General features: G+C 40.2%; 1 protein-coding gene across 2 annotated transcripts in view; it reads left to right on the forward strand.

Annotated features, from left to right (window-relative positions):
- Nucleotides 1-14,483, forward strand: part of VPS13D (vacuolar protein sorting 13 homolog D (S. cerevisiae)) — a 281,733-nt gene that overhangs the window by 136,400 nt on the left and 130,850 nt on the right. For both annotated transcript variants that reach the window (XM_011962545.1, XM_011962546.1), the window contains 5 exons: nucleotides 2,721-2,844; nucleotides 3,719-3,954; nucleotides 8,150-8,258; nucleotides 12,822-12,985; nucleotides 13,881-13,989. In XM_011962545.1, coding sequence (XP_011817935.1) covers nucleotides 2,721-2,844; nucleotides 3,719-3,954; nucleotides 8,150-8,258; nucleotides 12,822-12,985; nucleotides 13,881-13,989 — 742 coding nt within the window. The remainder of the gene's footprint in view (nucleotides 1-2,720; nucleotides 2,845-3,718; nucleotides 3,955-8,149; nucleotides 8,259-12,821; nucleotides 12,986-13,880; nucleotides 13,990-14,483) is intronic.

Here is a 14,483-nt window from a genome sequence, read left to right on the forward strand (position 1 = left end):
TTTCATCAAATGCTTTTGAAGTTAAAGAATCTGAAATCAGTGCTGTTTGAACGTGTTTAGAGGCAAAATTTAATATTCTATACTTTATGGTCAGCTCTTTATTGAGAACACTATTACAAAGGAACAGAAATACGATAATTTAACAATAGATGTTCCAAAATAGTTCTTCAAAATAGTGGTTTTGTTTTTGTTTTTGTTGGAAATAGAGTCTTGCTCTATTGCCCAGGCTTGAGTGCAGTGGTGCAATCATAGTTCACTGTGACTTTGAACATCTAGGCTCAAGTGACCCTCTTGCCTCTTGAGTAGCTGGGACTACAGGCGTGTACCACCATGCCTGGCTAATTAAAAAAAAAGAAAAAAAGAAAAAAATGTAGAGACAGGGTCTCACTATGTTTCCCAGGCTGGTCTGGAACTTGGGGTCTCAAGTGATCCTCCTGCTCTGGCCTCCCAAAGTGCTGGGATTACAAGTGTGAGCCACCATACCTGGCCCCAAAATAAGACTTATATTTGACTTTTAAATGTATTATCTGATTCAACAGTGAGCCCTTCTTAATTATACTTTGCCCTGGCCTTTTTAAATGTGAATTGGATCTGGATATAGTGGTTTTTAGGCTATGTTTTTAGGAGCTATTGGGTTTTAAGGAGGTGACTCTAGTGCCCAAGGGGGTCTACTGGGTAGGGCTCTACACTCTCATCCCTACCTCAACCAGCACTTTTGTCTGTTAGCATAATGTGCTCACCGTAAGATTTTATTTAGGTGAAGGAGTGGGGAGGGAAAAGGGATTCTATAGCTAAAACCACCATTGTTTTTTATATTCCCTGGGTAGAGGCAGGGAACATCTGTTGTATGAGAATTGGAAGCCAGTTTGGAGGAGGAGGGTGATTTGTGTCATTTTTGTTAATCCTTTTAAAGTGGTTTTAACGTCCAGTTGTAAGAGCAGTCCTAAACTACTGCGAACAGACCTATGCCATCTATTTAATTTACGTTCTTCACCTTTTCATTTGGAAACAATTTAAACTATAGGAAAGTTACAACAGTAGTAAATGAATATCCCTATATCTTTTACCTAGATTTACCAATTTTCAGCATGTTGCTACCTGTTACTTCTCTCTTCACATACATGAACACAGATTTTCCTTTCTGAACTATTAGAAAGTAAATTAAAGTCATCATGATATTTAAGCCATAAAAACTTCACTCGTCACCTAAAAATAGGGACATTTTTCTAATTAAATATAATACTGTTATCACATACTGATGAAATTTAACCTTGATATGTTTTCTAATAAATAGTTTTCATAGACTGAATGAATGACTAAAATGTCCTTCATAGCAACTCCCTTCCCATTGATCTAGGATCCAGTCAAGGATCATTTATTTTACTTGGCTCGTGTATTCTCTTGTCTCCTTTAATCTAGAGTAGTCTCGCTTTGCCCATTTTGTCTTAAGTGACATTGACATTTTTGAAGACTCCAAGCTAGTTTCTTGTGGAATGTCCTATTTTCTGCATTTGGGCAGTGATTTCCTGTCTGTAGATTTGGGTCAGGTATTTCTGATAACTATACTACCTGTGTGATGCTGTGTGTTTCCCACTGTGTCACAGTAGGATGCCTGTGATGTCTGTTGGTCTCATTATTGGTAGTGGTAAGTTGTTCATCACCTGGTTAAGGTGGTGTCCGGCAGGCCTCTTTTTTGTGACGTTTCCTTTGTTCTTTGTAAATAAGAATAATCCCATTGAGAGAATAATTTAAGACTAAGTGAATATTCTGTTTCCCAAAAACCTTTCATTTAATGGTTTAATGGTTCTTGAATCACTTATTACATTGGTGGTTGCAATGCAGATTATTGAAAAACTAATTATTGCCTGTAATCCCAGCACTTTGGGAGGCCGAGGTGGGCAAATCATGAGGTCAGGAGATCGAGACCATCCTGGCTAACACGGTGAAACCCGGTCTCTATTAAAAATACAAAAAAAAAAAAAAAAACTAACTGGGCATGGTGACGGGCACCTGTAGTCCCAGCTACTCCAGAGGCTGAGGCAGAGAATGGCACGAATCCAGGAGGCGGAGCTTGCGTTGAGCTGAGATCGCACCACTGCACTCCAGCCTCGGTAACAGAGCGAGACTTCATCTCAAAAAAAAAAAAGCAAAAAACAGAAAACTAATTTTATTTTTATTTTTAATTGAGGTGAGGTCTCACCGTGTTGCCCAGGCTGGTCTCAAATTCCTAGGCTAAAGTGATCCTCCCACCTTGGCATCCCAAAGTGCTGGGATTACAGATGTGAGCCACCATGCCCAGCCAGAAATGCTGATTTTTAATTCTCTAATTTCCTCTACATTTATTCACTGATAATTTTCTGTTAAGGTAAACTTCATTTCCTTCAGCGATTTATCTATTTATAAATGTATGTATATATACACACACACACATACTTACATATACATTACATCCATCCATCCATCCATCCATCCTCTTCTTTACAGCAGAATATCGGTGTATAAATGTTGAAGAAATGGGAGAATTAGAAAATCACCATTTTGTAATCATATTACCAATTTCTACTTTTTTCAGATGATGAAAGAACACACAGTGGGCTGTAAGTTCAGCGATATTGACTGAGGCCCAAACAGTGTTGTGATTGTCAGAAATATGAGAAGTAAGTGGATTGCATCTTGTCTCCTACATTTTATGTAGCCTCTTTTGTTTCCTTGTCCTGCAGGGATACCTTGGGAAAATGCTTCTTCCTACGAGTGGAAATTACTCTCCGAGGAGCTACATATAGGATCTCATTTAGTGACACAGATCAGTTACCTCCTCCTTTCCGAATTGACAACTTTTCTAAGGTATCAAGTGGAGTTGAGAGCCAGTTTGACTGTTTCATGTGTGGGAGGGTGGAGTGTGTGCTGCCCTTCACACAATGGTACAATACCTTTTCTAGTTGGGTTTCAAGGAAGCTCTGTGGATAGGTTCTTTATATCTGGACAATCCTAGAAATCCTTACCATTAAGAGGTGTTTTCTGCTGATTATTTTGATTGCTGGGCAGCCTTGTCCGGGCAGAAGTAATCTTTTAGCCCCTAGATTTATTTATTTTGACTAGAGTGGTTGGTTGACACTGTGCCCTCTGTGGACATCCCATTCAAACAGAGAAAGTCATTGGCTTGTCCAATGACAATGGGAATGGGCAACTCTGCTGTTGGACTTAGTTACAGTGAGCGTTTTCATGAATTTTTCAAGAAAGTCAATGTGGAAATCATTCGATTCTATTTTAATTATGCTTTTGAATAATAATAGGTCTTATATATGATGATCTGTAGCCAAATTCCAAAATTCTTATTTTTTTCTGTATTCAAAATGTATCATAGGGGGTTTGGGCTAGAAGGATGCCATTAGAAGAATAGAAGTGCTCCCCCTAGATATTTGACTTGGCAAAGCTTTTAAAGCCCTTCATTCCATAGGATGTGTGTGTGTGTGTGTGTGTGTGTGTGTGTGTGTGTGTGTGTATATGTAGCACATGTCCTTTAATTGGTGAGTTTTTGGAATGTGTGAGATGATTAGAAGCTTTTGAAAGGTGAGATGATGAATTTCACTGGGGCTTATTCCCTGTGTAAGATTCATTTAGGAAGGATTTGGAACTTAAACCTAGGAAGCACTGACTCACTTTTCAGTAACCACACTCTGAATGAAAGTCCTCTTTGTCCTCTCTGCCATCACTCTAGGTCCCGGTTGTCTTTACTCAGCATGGCGTAGCTGAACCCAGGCTTCGGACTGAAGTGAAGCCCATGACTTCATTGGATTATGCCTGGGACGAACCCACCCTGCCACCTTTTATCACTCTGACTGTTAAAGGGGCAGGGTCCTCCGAGATCAACTGCAACATGAATGATTTCCAGGATAATCGGCAGCTTTATTATGAAAATTTCATTTACATTGCTGCTACATATACGTTCTCTGGGTAATTCTTGATTAAATTACTGTTCTTATAAAGCAGAAGGTTTTAATTATTAACAGGTTTTAAATGTTAAGCAGTTTCTTAGGAGACCAAAGTACAAAGGAAGATTATTTCATTCTTTACCAAATCCTAGGCTCAATGTCTCTCTTAAGAGGTCATGTAATTTAAACTCTTGTCTTTTGGCTAGATTAAAATTTATCCAAAGAGTCAAGACCCTTCCTGTGTTAAAGATCTCTCCCAAGAATTCATTCTAGTATTTAAATTTTCTTTTTGCTATTTATTAGTCTGTTTTGCCTGTTTCCGCTTTTGAAACTGACTAACCTTCATCACAATTATTCAAGTTATCATTCTCACTCTCCTCCCCCACCCCATTGAGAATACTTATTAAGCAGACACCTAAGGGTCTGGCTTAATATTCACCTAAAGCCAAATACAGTAGCTTAATTTCGCAGAAATTCCATTGTCTTCACTGTTGTTTGACTAGTTGTGTTTAGAAAAGTCAGGTGAAGAATATTGAGCTTATTTTAATTCTTCGGTTAGATTGCCATGCAGGGATTCAAAACACTGAGCTTTCAAAAAGTAGTCATTCTACCAACATGTAAATATAGCCTATTGTTTCTGTGCTGAAATAACAGGGCCAATTTTAAAGTGCATCTGTGAAGAAATGGAAAATAGCTTAATCTTTAACATTACAAATATAAATCACCTGATGAACTGGGCGTTTAAAGTCACATTCCTTTCCAAAATGTTCAGAACATTTTTGCATATGAATAAGATTTTTGTACATGCCTGGGGCCCAGAAAATAATCTTCTGGGTTTTTGTATTATCTTTCTCATCTGCTTAGAGTCCAGATTTCACTAGTAATAATTGAATTTGCAGAGAAGGACCATTCTTTCTTTGTCTGTTGACGTTCCCTTTGGTAATGATGGTGCCAGGATGTTTATCTTGTTGTAATTGAGTCAGTATGTTTGTTTGTTGTTAATTTGTTTTTAAAGATTATGGCACTTAACAGTGGGACATGCTTAAGGTTTAATGCCTGAAAAACCAAGTCTAAATCTGGTTGTTAGTCATGTTTTTCTCCTTATGTTCTATGAATTCCAGTAGTTACTAAGCTCTTTAACTGAAGAATCCTAGTGGAGGATTATGGGCTTAATGGGTTGAACTGATATGGAACAGATAAAAAGAGAAGCTCCTGGAATCTTGGTGTGCAGAATCTAACAGCAGAGTTAGAATAATCTTGCTGTGCTAAGAGGTTGGGCCATCTTTTGGAGTATATTAGATACTAATTCTTTGCATTCTTGGAAGGAATAAATGATGAGGAAGAATATTTTTTTAATTTTGTTTTTGAGGTGACTCACGTAACATAAAAGTAACTATTTTCAAGTGAACAGTTCAGTGGCATTTGGTACATTCATAATGTTGCGCCATCACCACCTCTACCTAGTTCAGAACATTTTAATCATCCCAAAAAGAACCCAAAATCTATTGAGCAGTCACTCCCCATTCCTCCCTGTCTCCAGCCTTAGGAAACCACCCATCTGCTTTTGGTCTCTATGGGTCGACCTGTTCTGGACATTCACAGAAATGGACTCATACGAGGGACCTATTTTGTCTGGATTCTTTCACTTAACATAATGTGTCTGAGGTTTATACACATTGTAGCATGTGGTATTTTTTTTTTTTTTTTTTTTTTTGGGAGATTGAGTCTCACTCTTGTTGCCCAGGCTGGAGTGCAGTGGTGAGACCTCTGCCTCCCGGGTTCAAGCGATTCTCCTGCCTCAGCCTCCTGCGTAGCTGGGATTACAGGTGCGTGCCATCACGCCTGGCTAATTTTGTATATTTTTAGGAGAGATGGAATTTCACCATGTTGGTCAGACTGGTCTCAAACTCCTGATCTCGTGATTCACCCGCCTCGGCCTCCCAAAGTACTGGGATTACAGGCATGAGCCACTGCGCCCGGCCCGTTCTTTTTATGAAAAGTACTCCGTACTTCTTATGGCTGAATACTGTGCTGTTTTATGTGTATACTACATTTTGTTTATCCAGTTATTCGTTGATGGACATTTAGTTGTTTCTGCATTTTGGCTATTGCAAACAGTGTTGCTGTGAATATGCCTGAACATATATTTGTTTGAGTACTTGTTTTCAATTCTTTTGCTTTATACAGAAGAGTGGAATTGCTGGATTCTATTATAATTCTATGTTTAACTTTTTGAGGAACTGCCATACTGTTTTCCACAGTGGCTAAACCATTGTACATTCCTACTAACAATGTACAGAGGTTCCCGTTTCTCCACATCCTCACCAACATGTGTTGGTTTTTGTTTTTGTTTTTATTTTTATTTTTGTGACAAGGTCTCTGTCACCCAGGCTGGAGTGCAGTGGCACAATCTTGGCCTGCTGCATGCTCGACCTCCTGGGATCAAACGGTCCTCCTGCTTCAGCCTGTCTCATAGCTGGGACTACAGGTATGCACCACCATGTCCAGCTAATTGAAAAAAAAACATTTTTTTTTTTTATAGAGACAGGGCCTCACTATTTTGCCCAGGCTGGTCTCAAACTCCTGGGCCCAAGCTATCCACCTGCCACAGCCTCCCAAAGTACTGGGATTACAGGTGTGAGTCACTGTGCCAGGCCTAGTTTTGTTTTGTTTTGAATGATATCCCTCCTACTGGGTATGAAGTGGTATCTTATTGTGGCTTTTGATTTGCATCCTTAATAACTAATGATGTTATGTGTCTTTTCATGTGCTTATTAGTCATTTGTGTGTATTCTTTGGAGAAAGTGTATTCAAATACTTTCCATATTTCAAATGGAATTAGAGTGACACTAAAGAATTCTAAGCTTTATGGAATGTTCATACCTCTGCCTCCTGAGTAACTGGGAGTGTAGTGGTGCAGTTTTTCAGCTCATTGCAACCTCTGCCTACTGGGTTCAAGCAATTCTTATAGCTCTGCCTCCTGAGTAACTGGGATTACAGGGGCCTGCCACCATGCCTGGCTAATTTTTGTATTTTTAATAGAGACAGGATTTTGCCATGTTGGTCAGGCTGGTCTCGAACTCCTGGCCTCGAGAGATCCACCTTCCTTGGCCTCCCAAAGTGCTGGGATTACAGGCTCCTGCCACTGTGCCTGGCTGAAATTTTTGCCTTTTTATTGTTGAATTGTCAGAGTTCTTCACATCTATCAGTCTCTTATCAGATGTATGATTTGCAATTTTTTTCTCCCATTATTTTTGTGAGTTGTCTTTTTACTTTTAGATTGAAGTTTCTCATTTTGATCACATATAATTTATCTGCTTTGGGGGAAACAAAGATTACTTGTGCTTTTGGTGTCATGAAGACTAGTTTTTAATGCTGAATTCATTACCCTTTTTTTTTTTTTTTGGCTAATAGGGGTTAATAGAAAGAGGAGAATAATCTAAATAAAATTTCCAAACATCCTTAAGTGTAACCAGGCTGCAACATTCCATAAAGCTTAGGATTCTTTAGCGTCAGAGAAACGTAACACGATTGAGTTGTAGGGAGTTGATTATGAACATTTTGTTTTCTTTTCATCCTAAAGGGACCTCTGATTTCTTGCCAAGACTTGGTAATGCAACGATGCTGTGGTGCAGTCTCAGCTCACTGCAACCTCTGCCTCCCGGGTTCAAGCAATTCTTATACCTCTGCTTCCTGAGTAACTGGGATTACAGGGGCCCGCCACCACACCTGGCTAATTTTTGTATTTTTAATGGAGATGGTGATCTGTTTTGCCTGAGCTAGTACTCATCTTTTGCCATGTTGGTCAGGCTGGTCTCGAACTCCTGGCCTCAAGAGATCCACCTGCCTTGGCCTCCCAAAGTGCTGGGATTACAGGCAGGAGCCACCGTGCCTGGCCGAATTTTTTGCCTTTTTTTTTTTTTGGCCTCTAAAGATACATGGTTATACTTTTACATCTGAATTTTAAGTCACTAAAATTATTAAGAGAAGAAGATTGTCAGTGTGTCTTCTGAGAGATGAATCTTGGAACTGTGTAGGGAAAAAAATGCAACCCTGATCTTTGTGTTCTTGTATCAGACTTTTTCTTCTATGCTTTAAAAAATTTTCTTTAATAAAAGTTGTGGGCGTTTGCTTATTAATACTTGAATACATGTGTGAGTATATGTGTATATCCGTATCTATATTTATATGTAATATATATATTTTTTAAATTCTAGCTTGCAGGAGGGAACAGGCAGGCCTGTGGCTTCCAACAAGGCAATTACCTGTGCAGAGCTCGTCTTGGATGTCTCACCCAAGACACAAAGAGTCATTTTAAAAAAGAAGGTAAGAGAGCTTACAATCCGAGTTTAGAATACAAGGTTTTCAGCATTGGACGGGACTCAGGATCACCCAGTTCAGAGTCCTTATTTCATGATGAGGCCACAGGGACTTGTCGTGTGGAACCCAGGCCCCTCTTGGCATTTCCAGGTCAGTGTTGAGGGTGGATGAGTACCAGCTCAGGAGTGAGATGACTTCTAGAGTGGAATGTGACCCCCAGGTGTGACCAGCAGAACGGGAATAATAAATATACGTGGAATTACCAAGGGCCTGGTGGCTGTTAAGCAGACAAGAACAAATTTCTAAGTAGCAATAATTGTAACATTTTATATAGCATTTTATAACTTATAGAACATTTTCAGTTATTTCACTTGATGAGGATGACAGCTAGTAAATAGGAGAGTAGATAATAAAAGAGTTACATTGACATTTAAAATTAGGTAAAAGTGTGTGAATTGGCGTTAAGAAATGGACCTCTCCTTTTCAATTGGAAACCAAGTGTAGAAAGTTTGACATTTTAGGTTTTGGTTTGGTTTGTTTTTGTTTTTTTACTTTTTATTTGGAAACAATCTCAAACTGCCAGAAGGTTGGCAGAAATTTTACTAAAGCGGGGCTGTGATGCTGATTTGTCCTCTTACCGGTGATTTTAACTTATTGCAATTGATGAAGAAGGTTATGGATAGCCTTTTCCACTGAGAAGTGAGGCTACTCTTTTTCTTTTTATAATCAGTCAAGATTTTGTGGCGTGGTACTTTGAGACTATGTAAACCTCCTATTTGTCATATTTTCTATTTATGTACGTGTGTGTGTATGTGTCAGTATGGGCTGCTGTTTTATTCAGTGTGTTATCTGTTGCTGTGTCAGTATGTGTGGGTGTGTATGTATGTACGTATGTATGTATTCATTTTTGAGAAGGAGTCTTGCTCTGGTTGCCCAGGCTGGAATGCAATGGCACGATCTCAGCTCACTGTAACCTCTGCTTCCTGGTTTCAAGCAATTCTCCTGCCTCAGCCTCCTGAGTAGCTGGAATTACAGGCACCCACCACCACACCTGGCTAATTTTTGTAATTTTAGTAGTGATGGGGTTTTGCCATGTTGACCAGGCTGGTCTCGAACTCCTGACCTCAGGTAATCCACCTGCCTTGGCCTCTGAAAGTGCTGGCATTACAGGCTTGAGCCACCTTGCCCGGCCAGTATTTATTTTGATGCTCAGTTTTTCTTACCTTTGGCCAGTGGGAACTCCTTTAACCTTCTGTGTCCTTTCAGCCTGTGCCCTCACTTCCTTACTTTCTGACACAGCAAGTTACCCTGAGTCCATCTTACACTTTTCCCTGCACTGTTCCTGGAATTTGCCGTTCCTCCAGGGAGCCCTCCTCCCTTCCGTCAGAGAATGGAATTTAGAAACTTGAGATTCATGAATTAGTTGCACTTGTTGCTGTTGTGGTGTTGTGGTTCCCAGACTGTCTCAGAAGACAGACCTAGGGTTTTTTAATCTGTGTGTGCACAACTATACATATGTGTGTTTTATGTACATATTTATATACTGTATATATTTATTTCTATGTCTATATACCAAAAAGTAGCAGTTCACACCAATATTTCCAATTCTAGTCCAGTATGACAAAGTTCACTCTAATTTTCTCCCTTTCCATATTTGGACTTCCCTTGTCCAGCACTGAGAATATATTTATTGATTTGATCGGTTCCCCAGAATGTAACTCATCCTCCGTCAGCACAGTTGTCCCACGTCCTATATGAACACCCTGGTTTCTTCCCTTGGGCTCTGATATCCATGTACTGGGCAGCCCTGCCCCCTTCCTACCCTGCCCTTTGCAGGAATGCCCTCCTCACCTCCTTCTCTGATGCTCCCATTAAACCCCTCCCCAGCCTCCCACCTTGGCTTCAACCCCTGATCTGGGTTGCCCCATCACCTAGGTGGATGCCTTCCTTGTTCCACATGTGCTTCAACAGTTCCACACTGGGCCGCCACAACCCCCATCCCCAACACACACACAAGCCCCATGGAGTCCCGCCTTCCACAGCCCCATCTAAAGATTGCAGGACTAAGTTATCAGGGAAGGGAGGAAGGGAGCTGGAAGGAGGGTGGTGCATCTCAGATTTTCAAGTGGAAATTTTGGTAGTTTCCAAATTATGATGAGCCTGCACAAATGGGCAGGCAGTAGAGGAATCCCAGTATGGAAACTCAGTCTCACCTGGGTATCTGTGTGTTGATTCCCCATCTGTAGCATCTACAGGATAACCGAGATGCTTTTCCTGTTGTTTCTGGTGCTGTGGAGAGGTATTTTCTCTTCCTGTGAACACAGAAGCAAGCATGTGGGAATTGGAGATGGGAAGCACAGCTCAACTTCATCTCTTTTGGCAGCCAGAGGAGGCAGCAGCACATAGCAAACAGAGCATGATGTGTTTTTAGGTTTGAGTTGTGGCTTTGCCACTTAAAGATATATAGTAGCCAGTATTTCCCGTTTCTCTCAGTTTCATTTTTCTACTGACCTCCCAGGTTTGCTGCAAGGATTAGCTAAGATAATGTACATAAAGTGCTCGATAAAGAGATGTAATGGTAATAACACAACAAACATTTATTGAGGCTCTACCCTGTGCCAGGCATGTACTAATAAGCACATTACATTTATTATACTTATCACAAAAACCATGAGACAGTTTCTGTCTTTGACAGATCAGGAAACAGAGGCTCTAAGAGATTAAGTAACTTGTCCAAGGTCATTCAGCTTGTAAATTGCGTAGATGGATCTCAGATCCTAGCATTTTGACTCCAATGTTCATGCTACTTTGTTAGTTTTTACCTTGTAGAATGTGATGAAAAGCTCTCTGTCTGGCCAGGGGTAGCATGTAAGTGAGTTTGTGGTACCCTGATGTGTCTGTTGCTCTGGAGGAGTTCCTGCCTGGTGGGAGTGTATGTGATCCTGGCAGGTCGAGCCGGAGTATAGGTGTGACTGAAAAGGAACGAGACAGATTGTCTTAGAGAGGCAGCATAGAGCAGTTAAGCATGCTGACTCTGGAATCAGGCTGCAGAGATTCAGATGTTATACCTACCATCTAACTAGTCATGTCACCGTGGGGAAGTTACTTCATCTCACCGAGGCTTAACTTCCTCATCTATGAGGAGGGATAGTTATAGTACATATGTCACTGGATTGTTTGTAGCATTAAATGAGTTTTTTTCTTTTTCTTTTTCTTTTTTTTTTGAGACAGAGTTTCACTCTTGTCACCCAGGCTGGAGTGCAATGGCGCAATCTCGGCTCACTGCAACCTCTGCCTCCTGGGTTCAAGTAATTCTCCTGCTTCAGTTTCCCAAGTAGCTGGGATTACAGGCATGCGCCACGATGCCCAGCTAATTTTTGTATTTTTAGTAGAGACGGGGTTTCACCATGTTGGCCAGGCTCGTCTTGAACTCCGGACCTCAGGTGATGCACCCGCCTTGGCCTCCCAAAGTGCTTGGATTACAAATGTGAGCCACCACGCCCGGACTAAATGAGTTATTTTATGTAAGTCTTGTGAACCAATGTCTAGCACATAGTAAGTTCTTAATAAGTATTATGATTTCTAGTATATAATGGATTATGTAGACTTTCATGATTGACCTGGAAGCCCAACTGCTGTTTACAAAATATTTCTAAAGAGAAAATATATTTAGAATTACTAGCAATCTGGCCACGCACGGTAGCTCATGCCTGTAATCCCAACACTTTGGGAGGCCGAGGCAGGCAGATCACCTGAGGTCAGGCGTTTGAGACCAGCCTGGCCAACATGGTGAAACGCCATCTCTACTAAAAATACAAAAGTTAGTCAGAGGTGGTGCATGCCTGTAATTCCAGCTACTCCGGAGGCTGAGGCAGGAGAATTCGCTTGAACCCGGGAGAAGTTGTAGTGAGCTGAGATGGCGCCATTTCACTCCGGCCTGGAGAAGAGGAGCAAAACTCCATCTCAAAAAAAAAAAAAAAAAGAGAATTACTAGCCATCAATTAGCATAACCTTTGAATGCAACCAACTTAACACTTACATACAATCAGCTCATGAAAATTGGACATCATCAATATAGTACACTTTCCTTATCAACATTGGGGACGGGGAGGAAGGCCTCTGGTAAATTCTGATTGACAGTCAGATATTGAGCATATAGTATATTCTTTATGTAGTTGCACTCTTCTTTAAGGTAAGGGCACCGGACGGTCACCATCTGGAATGGCAGTGATCATGGCAGTATAGCTAGTGTAGGAGGCTGCCCAGCCATTTGTTTCTAATTTCTAAAAAAGGAAAAGAATTCGGTTATGAAAAGAATACATTTGTTAAAATGCACATTATTTGTAATTTTGGTTGTTTGGTTCAAGAGGTTAGCATATTTTACCCTAAGAACAACAAAGGATAGATAACCATGAAAGTTTGAATTAAGCATTTATATAATGTGGCAAATGTCTAAGTGAACTTCCTATATGAGAACTTATTTAGCCCTAGAGGAAGCTCTTGAAGTGAGGAGCTAGCTGTGGCCACATATGATGGCTCTTTCTCTTTTTGCTTCTCCCTACTTAACAGGAACCAGGAAAGCGTTCTCAGCTATGGAGGATGACAGGAACAGGAATGCTGGCCCATGAGGGCTCCTCGGTTCCTCACAACCCCAATAAACCCTCAGCTGCCCGCTCCACTGAGGGGTCGGCCATCTTAGATATTGCTGGTCTCGCTGCAGTGACTGACAACAGGTAATTTTCTAGGCAACTTTTGATTCAAGCTCATTGCTTTCAAATTCAGACTTGGAAGAAATCTACACCAAAAACCAAGAGTTCTATAAATGAAGTAAAAATGTATATTTTTTTTCAATGACAAAAGCCTGTCATATTCCCAAATATGAGTATTGGGCTTTCCCTTTAATTTTTTTAAGCTATGATGACAATACCCTTGCAGATGTTAAGAAACTTCAACCAATAAAATGGGTATAATGTGAAAAGTGAGTATTTCTTCCACCCAAATCCCAATCCATCCTTATTCTGAGGAAGTAGTTTCCTTTTTACATCTTTCTAATAGCTTTGTTAAATCCTTCAAAAGCAGAAATTAATTAAGAGAATAATCAGATGTATTTTTATGAATAAATCCTTGGATTCAAATTAGCTCTTTAAGTTTGAGTAAGTTACTTTACTTGCCTGTGCCTTAGTTTCTCCATAAAAATCAGTGTGTTTTCAGTTAATACCTTATTTCCAGAAAACCTTTAGTTGACTTACAAGTTAAAACAGAAAAGAGTTTAGAACTACAATAGAAAAAAGACTGTTGGAAAGATTGTATATGTATTTAGCAGCTGTTCCTTCCATACTGCATGATAAGTTGCCATTTTGAGAAGGCAAGAAGCCATATTATTGTGTGTTATGAAATTTTTAATGTCTTACTTTGTGTCCCCTCTTCGTGTTTTTCCATTTTGCTTTATTCCTCTTTTCTTATCAAGAGATACCTAACTACCCTAGGATTCAAGCTAGCTACCCATTCGATTTTAAGGGTGGAGGGCATTAGAAGGAAGAAGAGCAAAACCGTCATCCTCATGTTCCCTTCAGGCGTGAAACAGGTGACTCAGAGGGTTCATGGTTCATTGTACATTCCGTTTTCCAGATACGAGCCGCTGATGCTAAGAAAGCCTGACCGCAGGCGAAGCACAACTCAGACGTGGAGTTTCCGAGAGGGAAAACTGACCTGTGGGTTACATGGGTTGGTTGTCCAGGTCAGTCGTTTTTGATCCCCAATCGCAGCAAGCAGTGGTTGAGCCTTCTATGAAACAAAGTCTCGACTGAGTTATACATGACTTGTTCAACGGGAAAACGAATTACAGAGCAATACTTACTCTATTCCATTTTAGTTAAAAGGAAGTCAGAGTTTTGTTGTGCATTTGTATATATTTACATGGGAAAAGTTCTTGGAGATGGTATGCAGTCCATGTGTTAAGAGTGATTGCCCTGGATGATAAGATATTTTTTTCATGGCTTACCTGGACTTTTTCTTTGATGACATATATTACCTATGTAATTTTAAAAAGAAAAAAAGTGTAGCTAAAAGTCCGGCACTAAGTTAGATAAATTAGATTTAGACCTGTGAAGTTAATGGCATAGCTGCAAGTCCTCTGTAAAGGGTTCTGTGGCCTGGTGAGCATTCGTCAGGCATCTATGTGCTCTTGATTCTGTTCATTTTGGCCTAAATAAGCATTGATTTGCTGTAGCA

Source organism: Colobus angolensis, unplaced genomic scaffold, assembly GCF_000951035.1.
Source record: "Colobus angolensis palliatus isolate OR3802 unplaced genomic scaffold, Cang.pa_1.0 Scaffold596, whole genome shotgun sequence".
Lineage (NCBI taxonomy): Eukaryota > Metazoa > Chordata > Mammalia > Primates > Cercopithecidae > Colobus > Colobus angolensis.